Here is a 23,679-nt window from a genome sequence, read left to right as displayed (position 1 = left end):
ATATCAAAGCCACAGCAGCGATAGGGGCGAAAAATCCAAAGTCACGACTTTTATCCAGAGAAACATAGCCGTTACTAATCACGAGATCGCATCTCGGGATATAGAAGCAGTTTTAACCGAAATCATCACTGGAAGAAAAGACCGAAAGAGTATCTTTCTCTTGAACATATACAGCACTCCGAAGCAAAGGAAAGTTAGGCTTCAAGTCCTATTCCGAAAAGCCCTAAAGATCGCAGGAAATAACCCGCTTGTCATAGCCGGCGACTTTAATGCAGCCCATCAGGAATGGGGTACGATCGGCAGGATCCTAAGGGCAGACAGTTATGGGAAGAAATGCAAACACTAGGACTTACCCTGCACACAGATCCAAATGCACCCACACGCACGGGTAATAGCGTCAGCAGGGACACCACCCCCGACCTGACCTTAAGCAAGAATGTAAGTACAGCGGACTGGAAAAATACCGAGCAAAACCTAGGTAGTGACCACTTCAGTATTGCACTCACATTAGGAAAAGGAATCAAAATTAGAAAACCCAAACAACCCAAAATCACGGAATGGGAAAGATTTAGGCAAATACGAGAGACCGAGAGAATTGAGAAAATCGACATATCGATAAGTGGTCACAAACGCTAAAGAAACACGTGGAGGAAGCGACAGTCACTCTAGAAGACGAAGATGCACCGCCGAGTATCGATAGCAAACTCCTAAACATGTGGAACAAGAAACAGGACCTAGAAAAAAGCCTAAAAACACAAAGATGGAACTGTAATATTAGGAGAGCACTAGCTCGACATAATAAAGAGATGGAGACGCCCTCAAACTAAATGAACAAAACTGGTGCAGCAGATGTGATGAAATGGAACAAGGCATGAGCCTCTCCAAACCATGAAACATTCTACGACACATGCTCGATCGGGAAAAATCTAAAGCACAAGCCAACGTAAATCAAACTAAAGTTAAGCATGCCTACGAAGGCTCGGACGAACAATTGATGAGTAAATTAATAGAAATATACATCGGACAAACGGAAACCGAAACGTTACCAGCATATGAGGGGAAACCTAACCTAGACTTAGACGCCCCCATCACTAGGGCTGAAGTCCTAGCTGAGATTATTGGATTAAAGACAAGATCAGCCCCAGGACCTGACGGTATCACGAACACTATTATCAGAAATCTAGACGACGAGTCAATCACAGCCCTGACAGAATAACTGATTAAGGTATGGGAGACTGGACAACTACCGCAGGCATGGAAAAATGCCAGTATAGTCCTCATACCCAAACCGGGGAAGCCGCCAAAACTAGAAAACCTAAGACCCATATCACTGACATCGTGCGTGGGAAAGCTAATGGAACGCGTTATTCAGACGAGACTTACCAAATACATGGAGCAAGAGAACCTCTGGCCACACGAAATGGTGGGCTTCAGGCCGGGGCTAAGCATACAGGACGTGATGCTCAGACTTAGATACGATATCATAACACATGAATCTTCAGATACAAAGACTATTATCGGACTTGACCTAACCAAAGCCTTCGACAATGTCAAGCATAAGGCAGTGCTCGAAGGTCTCCAAGAAGTTGGGGTAGGAATCAGAACCTATATCAAAGATTTTCTCACTAACAGAGAAGTCACCATGAGCTTTCAAAGCGCCAAATCACCCACAATCACCTTAGGTAGCAAGGGAACGCCACAAGGCTCTGTCTTGTCTCCCTTTCTATTTAACATTGCTATGAGGGGGCTACCAGCACAACCAAAGCAAACACCGGACTTAAAATTTAGCATGTACGCAGATAACATAAATCTCTGGATAAATAAAGGTAGCGACGCAGAAATAGAGAACAAACTCCAGGCTGCCGCAAATAAGGTGGTTGAGTACGCTGCGGAATGCGGTCTATCCTGCTCGCCGCAAAAGTCAGAACTATTAGCCTACAACCCCAAATATAAGAAAAATAAAGCAGACATAAAGACAAAATGTTGAAAACTACCCGGTTCCACAAGTAGAGGAAATTAGAATCTTAGGAATGATCCTCCAAGCAAGAGGGCAGAACACGAACACAATAAAAAAATTGGAGAACTACGCAGCCCAAGTTACGGGCATATTCAGAAGAGTAGCGCTTAGAGGACACGGTATCAAGGAACGTAGCCTACTGAAAATGCCGCAGGCCTACATCATCAGTCGCATATTTTATGCCACACCTTTTCTCAATCTCAAAAAGACAGAACGTGAAAAAATCGACGTCATAATTCAAAATGCGTCAAACGCGCACTAGGCCTCCCTGTCTCCACATCAACAGAGAAGCTGGAGAAAATGGGGATTCATATTACATGGCAAGAGCTCACTGAAGCTGTCAGAATCTCTCAGTTGGAAAGACTAAGTCAGACGGAGAAAGGCAGAACCATCCTAGACTGGGTCGGACTCCAATCAGACAGAGGCTCACAGACGAAAACATCTATCCCACCCAACATAAGGGAACACATACTGGTACCCCCTTTACCTAGAAACATGCACCCAGACTGCAATAAAGAACGCAGAGAACAAAGAGCCAAAGCCATCGCTAAAAGAATGAAACGCAAAGCAGTCGATGAAGTTGCTTATTTAAACGCATCATGCGGACGACACGGAGCAGCTGTCTCGGCAGTAGTAAATGGAGAAGGTGCACCTATAATTGCGGCTTCAACACGCACCCGTGACATTAGTACAGCTGAAGAGTTCGCAATAGCGCTCGCATGCATTGGTACACAGGCCAAAACTATAATCAGCGACAGCAAAACGGCTGTCTGGAATTTTGCAAAAGGACGGATCTCAGAGGAGGCCAAAAAGATCTTTCTCACAAATCCCATTACTAGAACCATATCCATCATATGGATACCAGCACACGAGTCTGTCCCTGGCAACGAAGCTGCGCTCCTGCTGGCCCGAGATCTCTAGCACCGGGCAGCGGTAGAACAGCCCGAATGCAACGGAATTAAAGATTGCGCTATCACATACAATGAGAGCACAGAATCTTACAAATTAGATCGAAAAGTATACCCTCCCCCACATCGGTCTCTCACTAACAATGAAGCACGCATCTGGAGGCGATTACAAGCCGATAACTACATCTGCCCTGTCTGGGTTTTCTTAACACAGACCGGGGAGGAAGAAGATTCTAAATGTAAAAATTGCGGACAAAAAGGCACGCTAGATCATATAATATGGCAATGCGCCGATTCCCCAGGCGTCGGCATTAACATTGATAGTAGAGAAGCCTGGGAGGTTTGGCTGCGGAGCGGAGATGCCACCGTTCAGCGGCACGGGACCCGCCTGGCGGCTGAGGCCGTGGAGAGTACTTGTAACCTCACCTGACCTCAGCCTGCGGGGCCCTCCTGACACCCTCCCCGGCCTGCGTGGGGGGGGGGTGGGAGATGAAGGGCTCCTTTTCGGTGGAAATAAAGTTTTCATTCATTCATTCATTCATTCATTCATTCATTCATTCATTCATTCATTCATTCATTCATTCATTCATTCATTCATTCATTCATTCATTCATTGGACGCCACCTATACAGTGGTGATGTCATCGGTCACGACCAGACGTGACACAATGATCGGATGTGACGTCATGAGTACGTAAATTTTGGTTATTATACGTCCTGTAATGGCCAATGACGTCGCCAGGTGTGATGCCCAATCTCGCGGTATGCCATGGAATCTCGCGTAGTGAGTCACTTTTCGCGAACTCGCGAGCCTACAAAGGCTTTCGTCTTAAGGCTTTTCTCACGGGCCCGGTGTGGCTGTCGGGATGATTGACAGCCGTAGTGTGACTGAAGTCGTGGCCGACAGTATGAGCCGTTAAAAGCTTTCGCCTTAAAACTTCCTAGAGCACTGCAGAATTTGCGCTGCAGAAATGTGAAAGTCTGAGTGTTGCTGCTGCACATGACGCATCACTCACCACTTGTATAGCTGTTGCTAGTAACGTCAGGGTGTCTGCCGCACATTGGAAATTTCCTTTATTTGGTGTGCGTTTGTTGCAGTGCTCCTGCAAGTTTAGGATTGGTAGCACGACATCGCTCATGTCGCGTGGCGTTCCAATAATAATAATAATTATAATAATAATAATAATAATAATAATAATAATAATAATAATAATAATAATAATAATAATAATAATAATAATAATAATAATAATAATAATAATAATAATAAATAGTAGTAGTAGTAGTATAGTAGTAGTAGTAATAATAATAACGATAATAATAATATTCTAATAATAATATTATTAATAATAAAAGAGGGTGTCTAAATGTCTCACAAGTAGGGTGCCTCGATGCCTTTCATTTCCGCTTTCGGCGACGAAGGTATCGAGGCACCCTACTCGTAAGAGGAGAATGGCGAAATCCTATTCTTCCCATCCTATCATTTGCCTCTCATAGTTTGCCTCTTATCGGCGTTCGTGGAATAGCTACATATAATTATAATTGGTTTACAGAAAAGGAAAGGCGCAATATCTGTTATTTTCTCCGGCAAGTGTGAGCTTGGACGGTACACCATCGCTCTTGTTCCGTAGAGTTCCTTGGCGCGCGTACAAGTGCGGTTCTACTGGTGGTAGGAACGCTAGACAAGAACACATCTCGCGGAATTTCGCGTAATATGACAGACCTCGCGCACAGTTCTCGCTGACAACTCTCGAACAAGGAATTGTTCCATCAGCCTATAGAAAGGCTTTTGCCCTAATAAAAAGGATTAAAGTGGGAGTGAAAAATCATATTGTCTCTTAGATGTCTCCTAAATGGCGAGAGCCTACCATTGCTCTCCTATCATTGGCTTCCCATCGTTTGCCTCTGACTGGCGTTCGTTGCAAGGGTACATATAATTATAATTGGTTAACAGGAAAGGAAAGGCCACATTGTCACACATTGTCCCGCAAGTGTGTTAGGACGGTACACCATTCTTCTACACATGAGAGTACACAATACACTACAAGAACTGAAGCTCACCGCACGCCTCAGATAGACACACTCTCGTCAATAAATACAGATAGACACATTCTCGCCTCTCTAAATATTCAGCCAACAGGTCCCCCCCCCCCCCCCCAACAGCACCCACCCCATCCCAACACACATCAGGGACAAACTTATAGTTCACCCTGTGCCCAAAAACGCAGCCAATTCGCAACCAGGCCAGACTCGAAGCTCGCGCCAAGGCATTACACAAAGCTCATGCAAACGACGAAGACGTGGTCTACGTGGACGCGGCAGAGTACATCCACAATTCGGCCTACGCCATGAGTGTAGCGTCGCATCACCTCAAACACATAGCGATCGGGCTCGATCAAAACAACAACTTCACTTGAAGCTGGAGAAGCAGCCATAGTAATTGCCATTTCCTCCTTCGCTGCCACACTTAATCTGAACGACTCTAAAACAGCAATCACGAATTTTGCACGGGGACAGATTCGTTCTACCACACGAAAAATTCTCGATTCTTGCTCCACAAAACCCAGACCAGTTAAATAGTTTGGGTGCCAGCCCATGCAGGTAACCCCGCCAACGAAGTGGCCCTCTGTTGCTCGAGCGTACGTCAACCGAGCACGTCATATCGTAGACCAGGATAGCGCTAGAGACCGGCTCGTCACATGTCATGAAATGATGCCCTATTAAGGGGAACGAAGACTTGTCTATCCCCCACCACACATCGCCATATCGAAAGAACAACAAAATACCTGGAGACAGCTCCAGGCTCGCACATTCCCTGCACCGACTTTGTTAGTCCTCATCCACCCAGGCCATTCGCAATCCGAATGCTCTTTGTGGGGCTCCGAGCCAACTTTGACCACATTTTATATCTCTGCCGAGATATTCCAATCATTATCTTGCTGGAACCTCACGGACAAAGAGGGCTGGGAGACCGCGGTCTCTAGCTCTGAACCGGCTTCACAAAGGCAGCTGGTAGTGGGCTGGACAGGTCGCCGCACGTCACGGAATGTTGCCCGCCACCCGGGATCAAGAGCCAGACCAACCCTAGGACGTAACCCATTTTAATGCTCATCAATAAAGGTTTCACCTACTTACTATTGCTCCTGCCGCATGGCGTTCCTTGGCGCGCGTTCAAGTGTCGCACTGTAACTGGCAAGGAAGCTAAAGACCTACTATATAACGCCGGTTAAATTTGACGCGTTCAACGGAAAGCTGCTTGTGTTCGACAAGGGGCTCTTTTAAGGCGAAAGCCTGTAATGGCTCATGCTGTCGTGGACAAAGTGTGTCCCGCTTTTGCGGCGTTCTGATTGGCCGATGCGGGATGCGTCCCTGCCATCTGCAATGCCACACTTGAACGCGCGCCAAGGAACGCCACGTGACAGTAGCGATGGTGTACCGTCCAAACACACTTACCGGAGAAAATGTGATAGATACGGCGCCTTCCTTTTACCGTAAACCAATTACAATTATATGCAACCCTGCAATGAATACGAACAAGAGGCTTACGATGAGAGGCAAATTATACGATAGGAAGGGTAGGCTTTCGCCATTCGCCTCTTATTAGACATCTAAGAGACACTCTAATTTCATTTACGTATTTTCTCATTAGAGACTCAATCTTTTCTTTTTCCACCTCTTTCAAATCTAGATACGGCGTTGCGTAGCTCAATCGGCTGAAGGCGTACGCCTCTATCAGTTTTATCAAATTTAATTCCTTTAACCCTCGACCCCTGCTGGCCACACCTGACTCCTGACCTGCGTGACGGGGGGTGGGTAGATCATCTTATCAGTTGGATATTAGAGTTTATTCTGTCTATCAACAAGGGGCGTGCGATGTAGCGTGTGCAGCAGCATTCAGGCTTTCCGCATTTCTGCACTGACACCTAACTGGGAAGTTGAGAACCGAAACCGGAAGTTGGCTGGCGGCTATCGTGGCCCCAAATTATACATCTAATTGACTCTAATTAACTACCAAATTAACCGACTCATTTATTTTGTCATTTGCACACCTTTCCTTGATGCTTTGTCCGATGGTACCACTTTTTTTTCGATATATCAACTATGTAGTTGCTCTTTTACGGTTGCGGCATGATCCGTGAGAAACCCGCCTACACAGCTATAAAGGCTATACTGGAAAGGAAAGACGCAGTATCTGTCACTGTCACACTTGTACTGTGGACACCAGAACCGAGTCATACGGGAAGATGGCAGTGAAAGAGGGGCGAAAGGGATGCGTTAGGGAGGGGCTGTTTTTGGTAACAATGGTAGTGAGTAGTATGACGTGGACGGGCACTCATTGACCCACAGACTGTGCGACGTCCCAAGACATGCAGCAGATCTGGCAGCAGCTGCCAACTCACGTAGCTCTCCTGATACTGGGTTTGAACCCGGTACTTAGATTCGGAGTCGGAATCAGGTCTTCAAGGCCACGCAGGCACGTTAGTGTTGCTTGTTTGAGGCGGGACTTTTTTATATCGAGTTCTCTAGAATGTAATATATTCACCTATGCTTGAGTGCTAATATTCTGTGAAGTAGTAGAGGAAAAAAAAAAGTCCACAAGGAAAGCAGAGAGATGGGAGTTATTAGCTCTGTCGCATCCATGTTTAACGGCGGAGTTTGAGGAGTCACAATTTTTGGGCTTGCATGATAAAGTGTGCTGTGCGACGCTCAGCGACGCTCGACAGACTCAATCTGTTGCAGTTAAGTCTGGCTGCCATAAAATTGACGCTAGCAAAAACGCGCACCAATTGCAGGCGCTCAAATTTAAGGTACCGAGCAATGAAAGCCAAATATCTGTGAAGCCAAAGTTCAAGTGACGCCTTTTCAAACGAAACGTCGACGAAACCGGAAACAAAATCTGGTGGTTAAAATTGTAATTCAGAGAGTCGCTAACTGAATCGTTAATTCTATGTTTGGAGTCAGATGTCGCTGCTGGCCAACATGCCCATTCCTTCAGTGCGATATCGTGGGTGGTGCTTACCTCACCAAAGCTACACATATGGCTATGAGAGGGTTTCTAAGCAAGGCTGCTTGAAGTTAGTTCTAAAAGCGATGAGCGAATGGAGTACTCAATTCTGACTGCGTGCTTACTCCGTGCTTGACCGCACTGTACCTCCAGGTAGATTTCGTTACAGAAGAAAAAAACAGACAGTTTAGCGTCACTGTGGTGGTAAAAAAAAAGGCACGGCACCTGTCTTTGGCCGCCATCTCTAGCCATAGAGCAGGCGAAGGAATGGAAGTCCTCGCACGGGTCGGCGTAGTAGTTGATGGCCTCGCGGGCGTCCTTTGATGCCCGGTCGCAGAGGTAACGGAAGCCGGACCCTCGTGCCGACCAACTGCCTACGTAGGCTGCCGCCTCGGCTGGTGCAGTATCTCGTATGTTGGCGGTGGCCTGCAGGGGACGCAGCAGGGACACCAGTAATGACAGCACCGCGATCAAGGCAGCAGTGCCCAGCAGCCGACAAAACAAAGAGCTTGTGCTGAACGTCTTCACGTATCTTCACCGACATCATTGTCATTTGGCAAAACAGCTAACTCTAAATAGCAGGATGCACGACGCAGCAGATCACGAGATTTTCGATCTTCATCTTCCTTAGGTTTTGTATTTGTTCTTAGCCCGCAGAGTGCAATGATGAATGTATTGCATGGAACGTTGTTTTGTTGCCAGCTGGTAGTATTATTATCCTTGAATCTTAATAAACGTACAGCTTCACCTTAGAGACACTCTGAAGAAGATGCCTTCTACAGACTTTCATTGTTTCCGACTCAAGTCTCTCTCCAGGAGGCGCTCTTGAACCGCTCGCCGAGCCAGCTGGCATAGCTAATGGTGCTACCCACTTATATATTTCTGTACATGGTACCACTTAGTGGTTTCAAATAACTTACTCTGGCGCACATCTGGTAAGAACACGTATATACCGACGGATCTGTGTCAGCACAAGCATCCGCTGCAGCTTTGGTCATACCAGCTCAGAAAACGACTCTACATTTCCTTTCAGGACATACTTCTAAATCACCTGCTACTAAACTTTTAGCCCCCCCTTCGGGAATATATTCGCTACATATGTGGGGAACCACCTCAGAAATGGTGTATATTCACGGACTCAACGACTGCATTGCAAATTTTGTAGAACTTCTGACGTCACACTGCCTACCAGTCGCTGACACTAAATATTATGGAGCTCCTCACATCAGCTCAACTGCAAGGTCACAGGATAATGTTTCAATGGAACTTTGCCCACTGCGGGCTCCATGGAAATGAACAGGTTGATCTTGAAGCGAAAAACGCACTCAGCAGTGGCCTCCCCTCAAACAGCTGTACCCTTTTCAAGAGCGGATACGACGTTCCTTCTTACGAACGGCAGCTTACTAGGCTCAGCTAGATGCCCGACACATTCGTCTAAAAAGGCTCGATTGAACATTGACACTTTATGTTCCGCGTGATATTCTGCGTTATCATGTATGCTTGGTACATAAATTTCTTTTAAACGTAGCTTTCACGCATAGGTCAGTTCAGTTCAGTCGTTCAGTCGTGTCCGACTCTTCGTGACCCTATGGACCATGTCACGCCACGCTTTCCGGTCTCTCACTATCTTCCTAACATCACATAACTTCATCTGCAGTGCCTCGAGGATGCCATCTAACCATCGCGTTCGCTGCCTACCCCTTCTGCGAACAGTTCACGCACAGGCACTTACATTTAATTGAACAGGTTAACTCCTCGGAATGTTCAACGTGTGGCATCCCCGAGACTGTGGACCATGTATTATTGGTGTGCCCAGCGTATGCGTGCGAAAGAAGTGTGCTAGCCGCTTCCTTGCAGCGTTTGGACAAGAGGCCTCTGCCGGAGGAACTGCTGCTGGGCGCTTAGCAGGACAAGGGGAAGGGTGTCCAGGGAGTGCATGCTCTTTGCCGTTTTTTGTGCGCCAGCGGCCTTGATTCGCGCCTGCAAAACAAGCCACTGTGCCTGTAGATATGTATTTCATATGCCTTCTCCCACATCGTCACCCATCATGATCTTCTTTCTTCTCCACTTCCTTTTCCCCAGTGCAGAGTAGCAGACCAGGTTTTAATCATTCCGGCCAAATTCTCTGCCTTTCCTTTCGATAAATCCTTCTATCTATCTATCTGTACATGCAGAAATTTAGAAGGAGGGGGGGGGGGGCATTATGTTGCATTTAAAGGAAGCGATAACTAGGTTTCGCCTTTATCAGGGCATTGTAGTATTAAGGGGCCCTTCAGGGTCTCTACACTGCGGTTTACCAGACTGTCAGTGACGTCAGTGTTCCGCATAACCATGGCAGGCCCCTGTGCCAACTGTGATAGGGTAGATGCCTGGGTTATCCCTACGGCAACGGCCATGCCTTGCAAGTAAGGAGCGGGCGCCTAATAGGTGCACGAAAGATTTGTTCAAGAGAGACACGCAATTATTTTTTCTTCTGTAATAGTATGCCGACCTTCGTTGGGAGGAGGTGGGGAGGGAAGGGCAGGAGGCGGGTATTGCTCGAGTATATGCTGTAAACAAGGAGGGGAGTTTAAGTTGGGCTGACACAATCCTGCTTATTTCTTTCGTGTATGGAAACCAGACTGTTTTGCTTATTCTATCAATGGTCGGTAAGATTGAAAGATGGGACCTTGCGACACCAGCCTTCTAATGGAAGTTGCAAAATGCACTGCGTGTTTGAGAAGTAAAACTACTTATTGCTTGTTTTATTGCTCCGAACTTGGGTTTATGATCTGATATTAACCTAAATATCAACATCTAGATATTTCGTTTCGATTATCGCCTTTAACAAAATCATTACCACAGCCATAAACGTAGCTAATTTTTTTCATTGTTTTTGACTGTCATTGTGATGATCGTTTTGCTGAATTTTGCCACAGTTTTCCAGTTTTTGGGCCGCTGCATGACATTACTTAAAGCCTGTTTGACCTGAGTTCGTCTTCTCGACTATTTGTTGTCTGACATAGTGGTGCGTAAAAATAGAGAGGCCACGCAATGCGCATCGATTGATAATTTTCTGTATAATAATGCGTACTTGACAAAAGTGATCGGGTATGCGGGCAAGCATATCATGGGGGTCATCGTATGCAAACCGGAAAACAGCCGCTGTCCCGTCACGAAACGCTGGCATGCAGTTTTGTCAGATCGCGTGGTCTCTCCACTTTTACGCAGCACAGTAACGTTTGATTCCCGCTTGAAACAGCGACCAGCCACGCAGACTCCAGTGACAGTTCTAATGCTTGGTGCTCAGGCGCTCCTCCAGCCGTGCCTGCAGCCACGAGACAGGGCGATGTCGTCATTTCTTTATTGTCTTCGCGACACAATTATGACAGTACGTTACATGCACATGATGTGTTGTGTCGTGTGCGTAGAAGATAAAGCATAATGAGGATAGCACAGAACCCTGCCGCACGCTGAACTCGAAGTTCTTTTCCTTCTAAATATGTTGGAATTGGAAGTCTTGGCGCGAAGAAAAGCCAGTGTCCGACATCTAGCGCAGCACTGTGTCCACTTTGCCACCTGCATATCATGGGAGGAGGAGGACACGAACTCCCTCTCTTTGTTTGAAGGTTAGTTGAGGCAGAGTCCTAATGCTGGAGGCCAGGAGAAGGAACAAAACTTTGGAGGGAGTTAGAAAGGCGGAGCAAGGACAAAAAATATTAAAATTAATCAAATAATACGAAAACAAGCATCAATATGAAAGACTCAGAAAAATTAAAGGAAACAAGAAAAGACAATGCTAACACATTCTAATCTGGTTATAACAGTAAATCACCACCGCAGTTTTTTAATTTCTTTTGGAATGAAAGCGCTGCTTCTTTTTTAACTGTTTTGTTTTTATTTTCTGCCTTGAATCTGCACGGTAAATTCACGCTTCGGATCCTCCGTATGACTAGTCCCCATCATGGATCTGTGCCATCCCCCAAGGGCACAAACCAAACCTACCTCGGTGTTGCGCTGGCGTGGCTTTCGACGCAGGATACGGTCGGCTAGGTATTGGGCAGCTGGTCCCATTTTTTTTTCTCCTGCGTCTTTGCGTCTTTTACCATTGAGCTAACGCTCAAGGCGAGATTGTAATGTTTGAAGGGATGTCCACGCAGTTTCCCGGCCCAGGAGAGCTCCCTCTGGTCGGCTTTCATTCTGCCGCAGGATCTGTCACTCGAAGCTTTCCAATGCGCCCCCGTGTTCTAAGCATTCCTGCAACGCTGGTATCTAAGAATGGTGGCGTCATCGAAGTCACGAACGGTGATACTGTTCGAGCTGATCTTCAGGCTGCCTTTTCCCTGTGTGATGCAATGACGGAAGTGAGGCAGTTTTGACGTGGCGGGATGCTGTGCCTACCACCAGACCTGGATTGTGTTAAGAGATTCACTTCATTTGGATCTCTTCAGGTGAGCAGCCCTATCCCTTCTCATCTTGCTTGCTCGAAAAGAATGTTCCGAAGGGTAGACTTTTCTTTACCTCCAGCTGAGACTGAGGCACTACGAGCTGAGCTGAGAGCTGGTGTTGTTTTGGTGTATCGCTGTAGCCTGGAGGTGAATAGCATGCGGGTACTAACAGAGTCTGCAATTGCCACCTTTGCGTGAAGTTCATGCCAGTAAGAGGTAAAGGCATGTACTTTGAGCTTTCCTGTTATTCCTCTTCCATCTAAGCCACTTCAGTGTACCAATTGCTGGCGATATGATCATAGGGCTCGTGGTTGTAAGCCCTCCTTGCAGTGTTGCACGTGCGACGATGGTCAGCCTTCGTTATCATGTTCTGAACATAATGACAAATGCTGCCTTTGCGGTGCAGCCCGTGCCGCAAATTTGTTGGATTGTTCATGTCTATCTCAGGAATTACAAATTCTATGATAGACTGAAAACGGTGTTCAGAACATGAAGCTATAACAGAAGTTAGAGAGAGATTGCATGGCTATGGAGGGGGGGGGGGGGTGTGAGCCTAATCAGGTGTACCACTAGATGCATCATTCTAAAAGGCAATAATGACTGACTGCTGTGGAGGCCTGCATGGCTGAAATGGTGGACCGAGTAGTTATTGCTGTCTAAAAGGGCTTTATTACAGTTCTGGAAGTTCAGCTCACACAAGCCTTGCAAACATGAACGACCCCTATCATGTTAAACGTGCCTTCTTAAATGTCTCAGCCTAAATAAAGACCTACCTTCTTCTCTTAGGACAACTCCTTCAAATGATGAGGAGGTTAATTAATCACGCAGTGATGATGGAGTCAGATGCAAGAAGTCTAAAACTCTGTGGTGCTCTAACATCCAACCCTTCTTCTCCACGGTCCCAGCCAAAATGAAAGTATCAGTCTTGATCTAAGCAGAAGGATTATATTCCGGGGCAGGCAGTTGCGGCTTCCCAGATTTTGCAATAATAGGGGTGCTAAAGTTATTGAGTGGAACTGTCGATGAGTTCTATCAGCTTCATCAGATTGAATTTACATTGCTTAATCCAGACATATTTATTTTTGCAAGGCACTTGGCTAACAGCTGATAAGCGTTTCCATTTACAAAATTATCGCTCGTTCCTACAAGAACACCAGTCAAAAGGAAGAGGTTCAATTGCATTCGTTACTTCAAAATTATGTTACAGGACTAAGATATCTTTCCAGTTATCTTCCCAAGATTGTGAGTTATTGGCTTTAGACTTGAAATTATATGGCGGTGTCTGTTTTCATCAATGAATGTTTATTTCACTTGCGATGTGCAAGATACTAGACCTCTAGATCTTCTATTAGCTAATTGTCAAAAGTCAGTTTTTTTTGTCTAGTGACATTAATTCGTACCATGTGTCGTGGGGCTATACAAGACATATCCGCGGCGAGTGTCTTTCATGTTGGGTAACATATAATAACTTTTCCCGTAGAAATTAGGGTTCGGCCACTTTCATACGAACACACATTCGAACTGTGTATCTGTATAGCTGAACCGCTTTCTGTATAACTTTTACCCCTCCTAGCCTTTCTGTCTATAATTGGTCGACACTTAACTGTGGCACCTCTAGTGACCACATACCAATTGTTTCTTATACAAATTTCCTCTTAACGCCCCCGACTTCTCAGTTGAAGTCAGTTATTTACTATAACCATTTTCAGTAAACATTGCGCTCTGCTCTTGAGTCAGTGATTAACACGGATGAATAACAAAAATTTAAAGCCATATATGCTCGGTGACTGAGGATTATCGTAAGAAGTCTGAGTTTTTGGTGAGGAGTTCGAAAGGAAATACCATAGCTGTTTGGTAGAATTCTGATTGTTCACGGGAATATAGAAGCAGAAAGGCTGCATGGAAGAAGTTCCTACACCCACAATCAGGGTCCGAAAAACGGGCATGATTATAAGTTTATCGCAGCTAATTTAAACGTAAAATCGCAAAAGCGAGGCACAAGTTAGATATAAACATCGGGATTTTTTTCTAAACCTGGCAACCGAAGTGCTGTTTTCGGGGTTTTACGGTCGCGGAAAAAGATTCTGGCTTCACAAAATCTACCTTCTCTTGTTTTGTTTCCTCATTGCACAATAGACACAATTGAAACAAATCCCAAATGACTGAAGAAGCGCTTCTCAACGGCACTTCTTTCATGCCCGATATCTGTAGTGTCAGTGGATTCAGTTAAGTATGACCCTCAAATTACTCTTCCTGAGCTTTCTCCTATAGCGATGAGATTTCAAGCCGCTGCTCATGGACCTGATAGCGTAACTTCGAAAATGATAAAGATCCTCTGTGAGGAGCCTCCTGACTTGTTATTAGAGCAAGTAATATTTTTCGTCAAACAAGCTTGGATACGTCCAGAATGGAAACTTGCCAAAGTGATTCCTTTACCTAGGAACAATGGCGGTGGCTGTTCTATGGATAATATTAAACCAATTTTATTACACCAAACATTGTACAATTACTTGGAAGGGTCATACTTATACGTGAATGAATGAAACCTTTTATTTGCCATCAAACACAGATGGGGGATCGTAGAAAAAAAGCTGTCCATGGACAGCTTGACGGGTCCACAATTCCTTATTTCGGCAGCATGGCAGCATCACACATGTACACATACTCTTCATTAAAACACGGATACACATACATATTTAATATTATGTAAACATAGCACTCATTAGCAAAAATGTAAACAAAAAGAAAATAAGAGCTTATTGTTACGAATGGAAAAGGAAACACCAGCATGCTAGACAATACTACATAGAAATCAAATACATCTCCCGGAGGTCTTTGTTGGATGCCGTGAAAAGATGAAAACGGACAGAATTATAATAATTTAAAAGTGTTAAAATTTTGTACTTAAGACACTGTTTTGCGTAATTTGAACGCGACGTCGGTACTGACCAATCTTCGAAATGGCTCGTGATGTAACTTTGAGTTCTGTCCTGTAATTGGGATAGGTTACGTAGATTGTTCACATTCCTGTGGGTTTCCTGTTTATACATACGACTTACGCGATATCTATAAAGATTGTAAGCTGGAATCACACCACAGTTCTTAAAGAAAGTGGATGGCGAAGCTGTATAAGAAGTATTATATGTGTGCCAGAGATACTTTTTCTGTAACATGTGGATGTGTTCTATATTACTGGATGTTGTGTTTCCCCATACTAACTGACAATAGTTCACGTGTGATTGAAAGAGTGAATTATAAAGCAAAAGTTTGATGCGTGTGGGAAGAATATATTTTAAACGACCCATTACACCAGTTATTTGACTTAATTTGCTGAGAACATGCTTGACATGATTATCCCAGGATAGGTAAGCGGAAAAGGTGACACCAAGGCATTTGAAATGCTCGACTAAATCGATGCATCTAGAGTCTATTTTAATATTGTTACGGACGAGGAACGGAGAAGAAGCGGCGGGCAGTGGCGCGGGCAGAAGCGCTCGCGCTAGGCCCGCTAACATATTCATTAAACGTCAGCTACCATCGCCATCGGTCATGTTCTGTCGTCTTTCTTCATCGGCTTGCCGCATCGTAACATTTGGTGGAGGTGCGGGGTATGATCACCCCCTCATCCTGGACCGGAGCTTCGGTGCCCTGCGACTTCTTGCGCCGTCAGCTGAAGGTTAGGAGGCATCGCATGGCTGTTCCCCAGCCTGACGGACACAGCAAGACCTTGCCGTTCCGCCGTCCCGTCCCCCGCCCCGACCACAAGACACGACGAAGGAGATACTGACCCGAGACGCTACACATGACCACAAGACACTAGAAGAGACCCGACGACCATATATGACCCCATTGACCAGATGTGCCGACGTAAGACCCCACCGACCCAAGACACCGCTACACTTCAAGACATTCTCCCCTGCCTATGCCATGCGGTGCGTGCCTTGGCCTTCGCCATCGAGTTGCGGCAACATGTGGCCCGAGAGTGCCCTGAGCCAAGGTTCATCAGGAATCACCGTGCCGGCAAGCCGTTGTATTCTTCCTTCTTCCTCTTCTTCTTCAAGCATCTAGACACGTCCATCATCATAACATGGAATCATCAACATCGGTAAACTTCCTCGTCCACGATCGGGACGATCGCTTGGTGGCCCCGGGTCACGTTACGGACGAGCAACGAAGAAGAAGCGGCGGGCAGTGGCGCGGGCAGAAGCGCTCGCGCTAGGCCCGCTAACATATTCATTAAACGTCAGCTACCATAGCCATCGGTCATGTTCTGTCGTCTTTCTTCATCGGCTTGCCGCATCGTAACAATATCTTGTTGCGGAGGCATGAGCTTGTTTTTCGGCCTGAATATAATCGCTTTTGTTTTGCTTTCATTTATCTTCATTGCATTCACTCTAGCCCATTCCTCTAAGGATTTCATTACACTGTTACATAGTTCAACAAGGAGATCGATATCACTGCCGACGAAAAAAGATACTAGTGCCGTCTCCATAGCTGATAAATTTTACTTTGGAGGTAATATAGCGGCTTATAAGTGCTTCCCTGCGGCACTCCACAATGAACAGTTTTAGCGTTCGTTGTAAAGGTACTTATTTTTACAACTTGAGTTCTATTAGATAGATAAGATTTCATAAGATCTCATAAGACCTAGTGCCTGTCCCCGTATGCCATAATAACTTAATTTTTCCAGCATATATTATAATCCACTAAATGGAAGGCCTTAAAAACGTCCATAAAAATGCCTACAGCTAACGTTTTGCTTTTGAACGCCGTTAATATATATTTTTTCTGCTCTAGCAGCGCTAACACAGCTGATTTGTTATTACGGAAACCGAACTGGTGTGTCGTTAACAGATTATGTTTTTAAACGAAATTTGCCATCCTCGAATGCAAGACTTTTTCAAACAACTTTGAAAAGATCGGCAAAATAGCTACGGGTCTGTAATTTCCTAGCTCATTACGATCTCATTTTTTGTATAGAACAGTAACTTTTGCACACTGCTTTTTAGCTGGAAAAATTGCCGATTTTAAACACATGTTAAAAATATAGGTGGGTATTGGGGCAATAATGTTAACTACATTGCAGACCATCGATGTCACAACTGCTACTGTTGTTTAAGGCTTCTATAAATAACACGATTGCATCCAGTGTTAGGGGCTGAAGGTATATTGTGTGGTTAATATGAGTGGAAACATATTTGCTAGCATGGGATGACATAGAATGAGCAGTAGCGATACTTGTGAAAAACTTGTTAAAATCATCAGCTAGTTCTGCACCGGATAATTCTTTTCCATCAATTTGTAACTTCAATAAAGGCTTATGCGAGGGACCACGATTAAGGAGAGTGTTCAACCTCGACCATAACAGAAAAGATGAGTGATATGCGGCGCGTGCATTTCGCAATTTTTTTTTTAGCTGATTACGATGCTTTTTAAATTTGACAAGATCCTCTGCTGATCGCGTCTAAAGAAAAGGCTGATATAACTTGTCCCTCGTTTTCATTTCATTTCGTAATTCAGGTGTAAGCCATGGATTACGTGTTCTTTTACTTTTTTGCGTGTTGTTAGGGGGAAACCTTTCTGGTATAGCTGGGTCAGTATATCCACAAACTTACTGTATGCTTCACTGGCATCTGTAAGATCAGTGATCATGTGCCACTCTGCTGACCACAGGGCGTCAAGAAAGGTATTCAGCGTTGCGTCTATTAGTTGGCGCAATAATGGTGGGAACCTGTTTTTTTATTGACCTGCTTGTTTCCAAACACAAGAACACCGGCAAATGATCGCTAATAGAACAAGATAAAACTCCAGATTTAGCGTTCGACTTAAAGGAATTAGTAATAAATAAATCTAGGGTAGACTGGCCTTCAGGTGTAATCCTGGTTGGTTTATCAATTAAATTGGCAAACCCATTCGATAATATAACTATATTGAAAGCATTTGATGACGGACTGTTCACACTCATGTCGACGTTGAAATCTCCACCCGCTATCAGAGATTTAGAGATATGGTTTTGAACGACATAAGCCAGAAACTGATCATAAGACTGCAGAAACGCAGACAAATCACCATTCGGTGGTCGATAGCACACAGAAAATACATTTCTAGCAGTACACAGGATTGACATATCATAGTCTGGTGAAAGAACTGTATAAGAATCAATGATTTGATATTCTACATCATTTGTAATCAGCAGTGATACTCCGCCCCCTCGAAAGTGCGATCTGTTTAAATAGTAGGCATTGTAATCAGACAACCTAAAAACATCACATTCATTAGTGCACCATGTCTCGGTTAGCATGATAACCGAAAACTGAAAAGAGAATCTTGTAAATAACTCCTCCAGGGATGGCACCTTATTTCTGACCGAACGCGTATTCAGGTGGATACATTTTATGGGAGCTGCAGGAAATGCTGTAACAAATTTGTCTACATCATTAGGCACGTGAAATTCCATTTCATTATGTATCCTTCCTTTGTTGCAAAAAGAAAGTACCCTTTAAAGGTCGGCAAGCTCTCTTCTCCCTGATGTGAATTGCAGTAGCTCCGTCGGGCTTTCGAACAAGGACCTTACCGTTCACGTACCAAGCAAACTTATACTCTTTCTGTTTTGCAGCGTCTTTTGCTGACCATACAAGCTCTCTGTTTTGACGAGTCAAGTTTTCTTGAAAGAAAATTCGAGGGGTCTCATTCCTCAGGGCGTTTTTTTTTCTTAATGCACGTGTCTCTGGTTTCCTGCTTTGTGAAACGGACAAGAAATCCCCACAAGTTATCTTGCCTAGCGGGCAGCCGATGCACAGCTGCAACGTCAGCCTCTTCAAGCTGAGGCATTCGAAGCATATCAGCGACTTCATTTAGAGAACATATCAGTTGTTCGCCCTCTACAACAGCGAGTACGTGGACTTCAAGGTTCAGTCTCTTACTTCGGAACTCAAGGTGATTCACCTGGCGTTGAAGTTCGGAGTCTACGGCTGCATGCACTGTTTCTCTTTCCTCCAGTTCCGTAACTCTTTTCCTTAGCGCTTTAATTTCAGTGTCTTGACTAGCAATCTTTTCTTCAAATTCATCAACTTTCTGCGACAGAAACTGCACTGCCGGTTCCATGCTGTTTTACTTTTTCTATTAGAGCCGGTAGGCCCTCAAGTTTCTCGTTAATTGATGCAAGAACTATGCTTACATCAATGTCGTCCTCACTACGACTGGCCCGGGAGCCTGCGCTCTTATATGTCACACATTTTCAGGCCTTCTTGGCCGTCTAATTTTTGGATTTGTAGGACTTTTCTAGCAAACGAGCACATTTCCCGAAGTGGTACATATATGAACACTAAGTACATTTCACAGCCCGTTCATACTGTACAAGCAGCTGGCACGACAAAGAAATGTCAGAAATAACTCGAAAGAATCAAGAAACACACGAAAATAACAACAAATAGCAAGAAAGTTCCCCAAGGCAATTGTTATCTAATTCGTTTGCATAAGTTTTCGACAGTGGCAGTGGTGACAGCAGCGACAGCGAAATGGAAGCATTGAAGCGCAAAAGAATACTCTGGGTTACTAACCTGCAACATCAGAGTACAAAGATTAGACGTGGTTTCAGATGCTGCCGCCGCTGCCAAATGACCGCCGACCGGGAAACGCCCCAAAATATCAAGCTGCGATGCGTCGAACGGCGCTTGCGCAGACGGTATCCTTGCAGCCGTGAATCCAGAAGCAGAGTACAGCCCAGCGTCCGGACTCCGTCACAGGAACACGGAAGATAAGGATGGCCGCCGGAAGATAGTAGTTCGGACGATGGCCCAGTAGGGTCGAAAGCAGCATGGCTTCAATGCGGCAACTGCAACAGCAGAGTACAAGGATTAGACGTTGTTCCAGATGCTGCCGCCGCTGCCAAAAAAATACGTATTTGGGACTTCCTGAAACAAGAAAACACCCTGAGATCTTGCCAAATTTGTTCCCGTCCAAAGAGTTCTATCTAGAATGCGCATGCTCACCTTGAGAATTGAGTTCTAGCACGGAGCCAACAAATTCACGCTGCCTTGATAACATTAGATATGAACAAAGCTTATGATAGTGTAAACACAACTTTTTATTGTAAACATTACATGCTCTTCAGTTTCTATGTTATTTAGTAGCGCGGACATCTGCATTCTTTAAAAAACGAGAGCTTTTTTGTGCATTAAAGGGCGTCCATTCTGGCAGATAAAATCAAGCCAGGGGAATTCCTCAAAGGGCAGTCCTCTCACCTGCGCTTTTCAACATGCTAACCGGCTCAAATCCATTTAATCATGAAGTCAGCACTTACGTATATGCAGATGGTATCGCATTTTTTGCGGCTGAATCAGATATTAAATCCCTTTTTATCCATTTGCAAACGCACCTGAATGCTAATGAGAATTAGTTAGGCACGTGCTTCTGAGTCACGTCAAATGTGATGAAGAGCGTGTGTCCTTGTTTTCAATATAAAAGATTCCGTGAGTCTGTCTTTATTGTATCAGCAACAAATAATTCCTGAGGTTAGGTCTTTAAAGTATCTATACTCGGGGACAACTTTCTGTGGCAATGGAGCCAAAGCTACGGGGGCGGGGCTTTACTACCTGTGTTACTACGCCATGTAGTTCCGAGTACCTGGCCTCTGCTATGATGTTGGCACTGGGCATGACGTACGCTGTCGAAAACAGACGCGCATTGCGAACGCGCGCAGAAATGGGCGGAGAAAAGCGGCAGACGCACCCCACCAGGCAGCTATCGACATGAAAGTTGGTACTAAACTCTCGCTGTACTGGCTAGTACTGCAGTATAAGCATGATACAATAATAATGTTAATATTTCCGTAATAGTATAACATTCCAGAGCACCACCTGCAAAATTTCTGGAGGCGCTATATTCTTGTGCGAAGCGAGCTGGTGCGTTTCGGCTCCGTAGATTCCACCGCATTGCCACAGAAAGTTGTCCACGAGTAAAGGTGTTATTTAGGGCAATAATTCTACATGGAAGCCGCACATTTACCATGTCGCCACGAAAGGGGCTCGTGCCGTGGGCAGGTTGCGCCGAATAAGTCGGCCTTGGTCAGGGATGCGGAAGGATGCACTTTTATGTAATGCAGATCCGTCAAATTTTAAAGTTCGGGTTAGTGTTCCTTTCTGATTCGCCACCTAATAAAATTCGCCCGGAAGCCCTTTCGTGCTTTGGGCTTCCAAAACTTGTGGCCAGCAATGTACGTGCTTTATAGAGGAGCCCGAATTCCACGTTTGCTATGCAGATTACAATTTCTAACGGTTCAGACGTACTTAAAGATATATAAATCGGATTGCCACCGATCTAGGTCTGTTTTTTGCTTCCACCCGACGTCCTTTTTCGTTGTCCATTGACCTAGATTTCACACCCCGTTGGTAATTATAGTTCAAAAGTTGCTAGATCCTTTAATTGTTAGCCTTCCTAGCATTTTTAATTAGTGAGCCTTTTGTTGAAATCGTCTTTGACGACCTTTTCCCGAATAATGCTAAATATTTATCTTTTATTCTAAACGGATTTTAGGACATCATTTAAGAAGCCTTCGTGCTAGTTTAACAATAGGAATCTACGCATTTCAGTGTAATGAAAAGGTAAGTTTGCGTACACATTGTCCTCATCTAGGCTTTTTCTCTGTGTCTTCCGGTCATCGCCTCAATTTTTCAAGCGCAATTTCTGGCGGTGGTACCTGCTGTACGAAAACTAGACTTCTTTTTCTGAAGTGGCTGTAGTTACCGACTTTCTATCTTTGTGCTCGTCCCTCTGTTTGTCAGTGGATTCTGAATTCTAAAAACCTTCCTCTCCCTGATCCCCTCGACACTTGAGACTTGTACACATGGCATGGGTACCTGGTAACAGCAATGAGATTTTAAATGAATTTGCTGATAGCTTGGGAAAAAGAGTTACTCAACAGCCCTATATTACCTATTCTTCTAGCAATAGCGTATATCACCGCAGCGTAGTTTCGAAGGAGCTTTTAAACATGCAAACTGGACATCTTTTAAGACCTGATATTTACCTGCATCTGAAATATTTTTTGAGTAGGAAATTATGCCTTTCACGGCTACTTGAGATTTCTCTAACAAAGCTGCGCTGCTGTATCCCACCCCTAAATTTGTACCATCACAGGTCTGGTTTGGCACCTTCTTAGCCTGCGGTTTTTGAGGTGAACAGCAATCAATAAATCATTTTCATTATTGTTTTGCCACCGGTTCACTACGTTAAGCAGATGGTTCATGGAAAAGCCATTGCAACAGCTTGGTCTCAGTTTAAGCCGCCCAATATTATTTTATTATCATATGGTGCCACCATCTTTGGCCACAGTCACAGGTCTGCTTTTACTCATGCAAAACTTTTTACTGGAATAAAATTGTTTTATTTGCTAAATTCTAAACATCAATTGTTCTACAAATCCTAGTGTTAATCTCCCGTCTGCGATATGAATTTTAATTTTTATTTCAATTATTTCACCTTTTCGTTCCTTTCTGTCTACCCCTCCAATCATATTCCTTTTAGACATGTAAGCATACATCAAAAACTTTCTTTGCTTCCCAAACTCTTGGCCGATCCCTTTGTGTAAGTATGTGCCAGTGTTATTTGGTAAACAAAACAACAACAAGAGCCGACAGTCTCGTGAAGAAAGAGACGAAGATTGTATATTCTGCTGGTCAGGTCAGTGCCGGTTTCATTTCTCTGCCCATACCTCGCTAAACATTGCTGCAGCACTATGACTGATAGATCAGAATACTGATGTTGTTCATAGCTTCTTCTGCAGAATCTCTTCGTACAGTACTATCCTCCAGTCGTCTCCTTTACTGCTTTCCAAATCTTTAGGGAAATGTCGCCATAGATGCTTAGTGACTTCGATAGCCTGTGACCGGTCCACTCACGAGACCGTTCGACGCCACGCCTCTCAATAGCTGCCGCTTATAGGAAGCTTTCGTTTCATCGTCAAGTGCGCTATTCTCTGAAACAACGTTGAAGGAAAAAAACTTTGATAACCTTGTTGGTGAATACGGTCGCAGGGTCATCACCGTAAACTCAAGCAATGCAACTAACTGATGCTTAGCTATTCTATACCTTGTGATTAGTGCTACTTAGTGCTGCTTTGTTAAAGTGGCCTTCTTATGGGTCGCAATACTTCAGGCCAAAAATATGTATTTTGTTAATGTTGTCTACCAATTTATATCTTTTACTGTTCCTTCTCCTCTTGTCCCCGCCCTCCAACACCCTATAAAACTTTATTGATGAACCTTATATCCGATTTGGGGTCTACAACCCTTGTTCAGGACCTTTGTTGTCTAAAAGGTTGTCT

General features: G+C 44.6%; 1 protein-coding gene across 1 annotated transcript in view; it reads right to left on the bottom strand.

The window, feature by feature from the left end:
* LOC146194491 (uncharacterized) overlaps positions 1-20,015 on the bottom strand; it is a 29,984-nt gene extending 9,969 nt beyond the window's left edge. Inside the window, exons 1-2 of the mRNA XM_084596061.1 lie at positions 19,916-20,015; positions 8,155-8,355 (exon numbers count right to left, since the gene is read on the bottom strand). Of these exons, the coding sequence (XP_084452187.1) occupies positions 8,155-8,355; positions 19,916-19,924 (210 nt within the window). The 5' untranslated portion in view covers positions 19,925-20,015. The remainder of the gene's footprint in view (positions 1-8,154; positions 8,356-19,915) is intronic.
* Positions 20,016-23,679: the final 3,664 nt, after the last annotated feature.

This window comes from Amblyomma maculatum, chromosome 3 (genome assembly GCF_055883805.1).
Source record: "Amblyomma maculatum isolate TAMU_Amacu chromosome 3, ASM5588380v1, whole genome shotgun sequence".
In the NCBI taxonomy this organism is placed as follows: Eukaryota; Metazoa; Arthropoda; class Arachnida; order Ixodida; family Ixodidae; genus Amblyomma; species Amblyomma maculatum.
The sequence above is the reverse complement of the archived record's forward strand: the minus strand, read 5'-3'. Positions and strand labels throughout refer to the sequence as shown.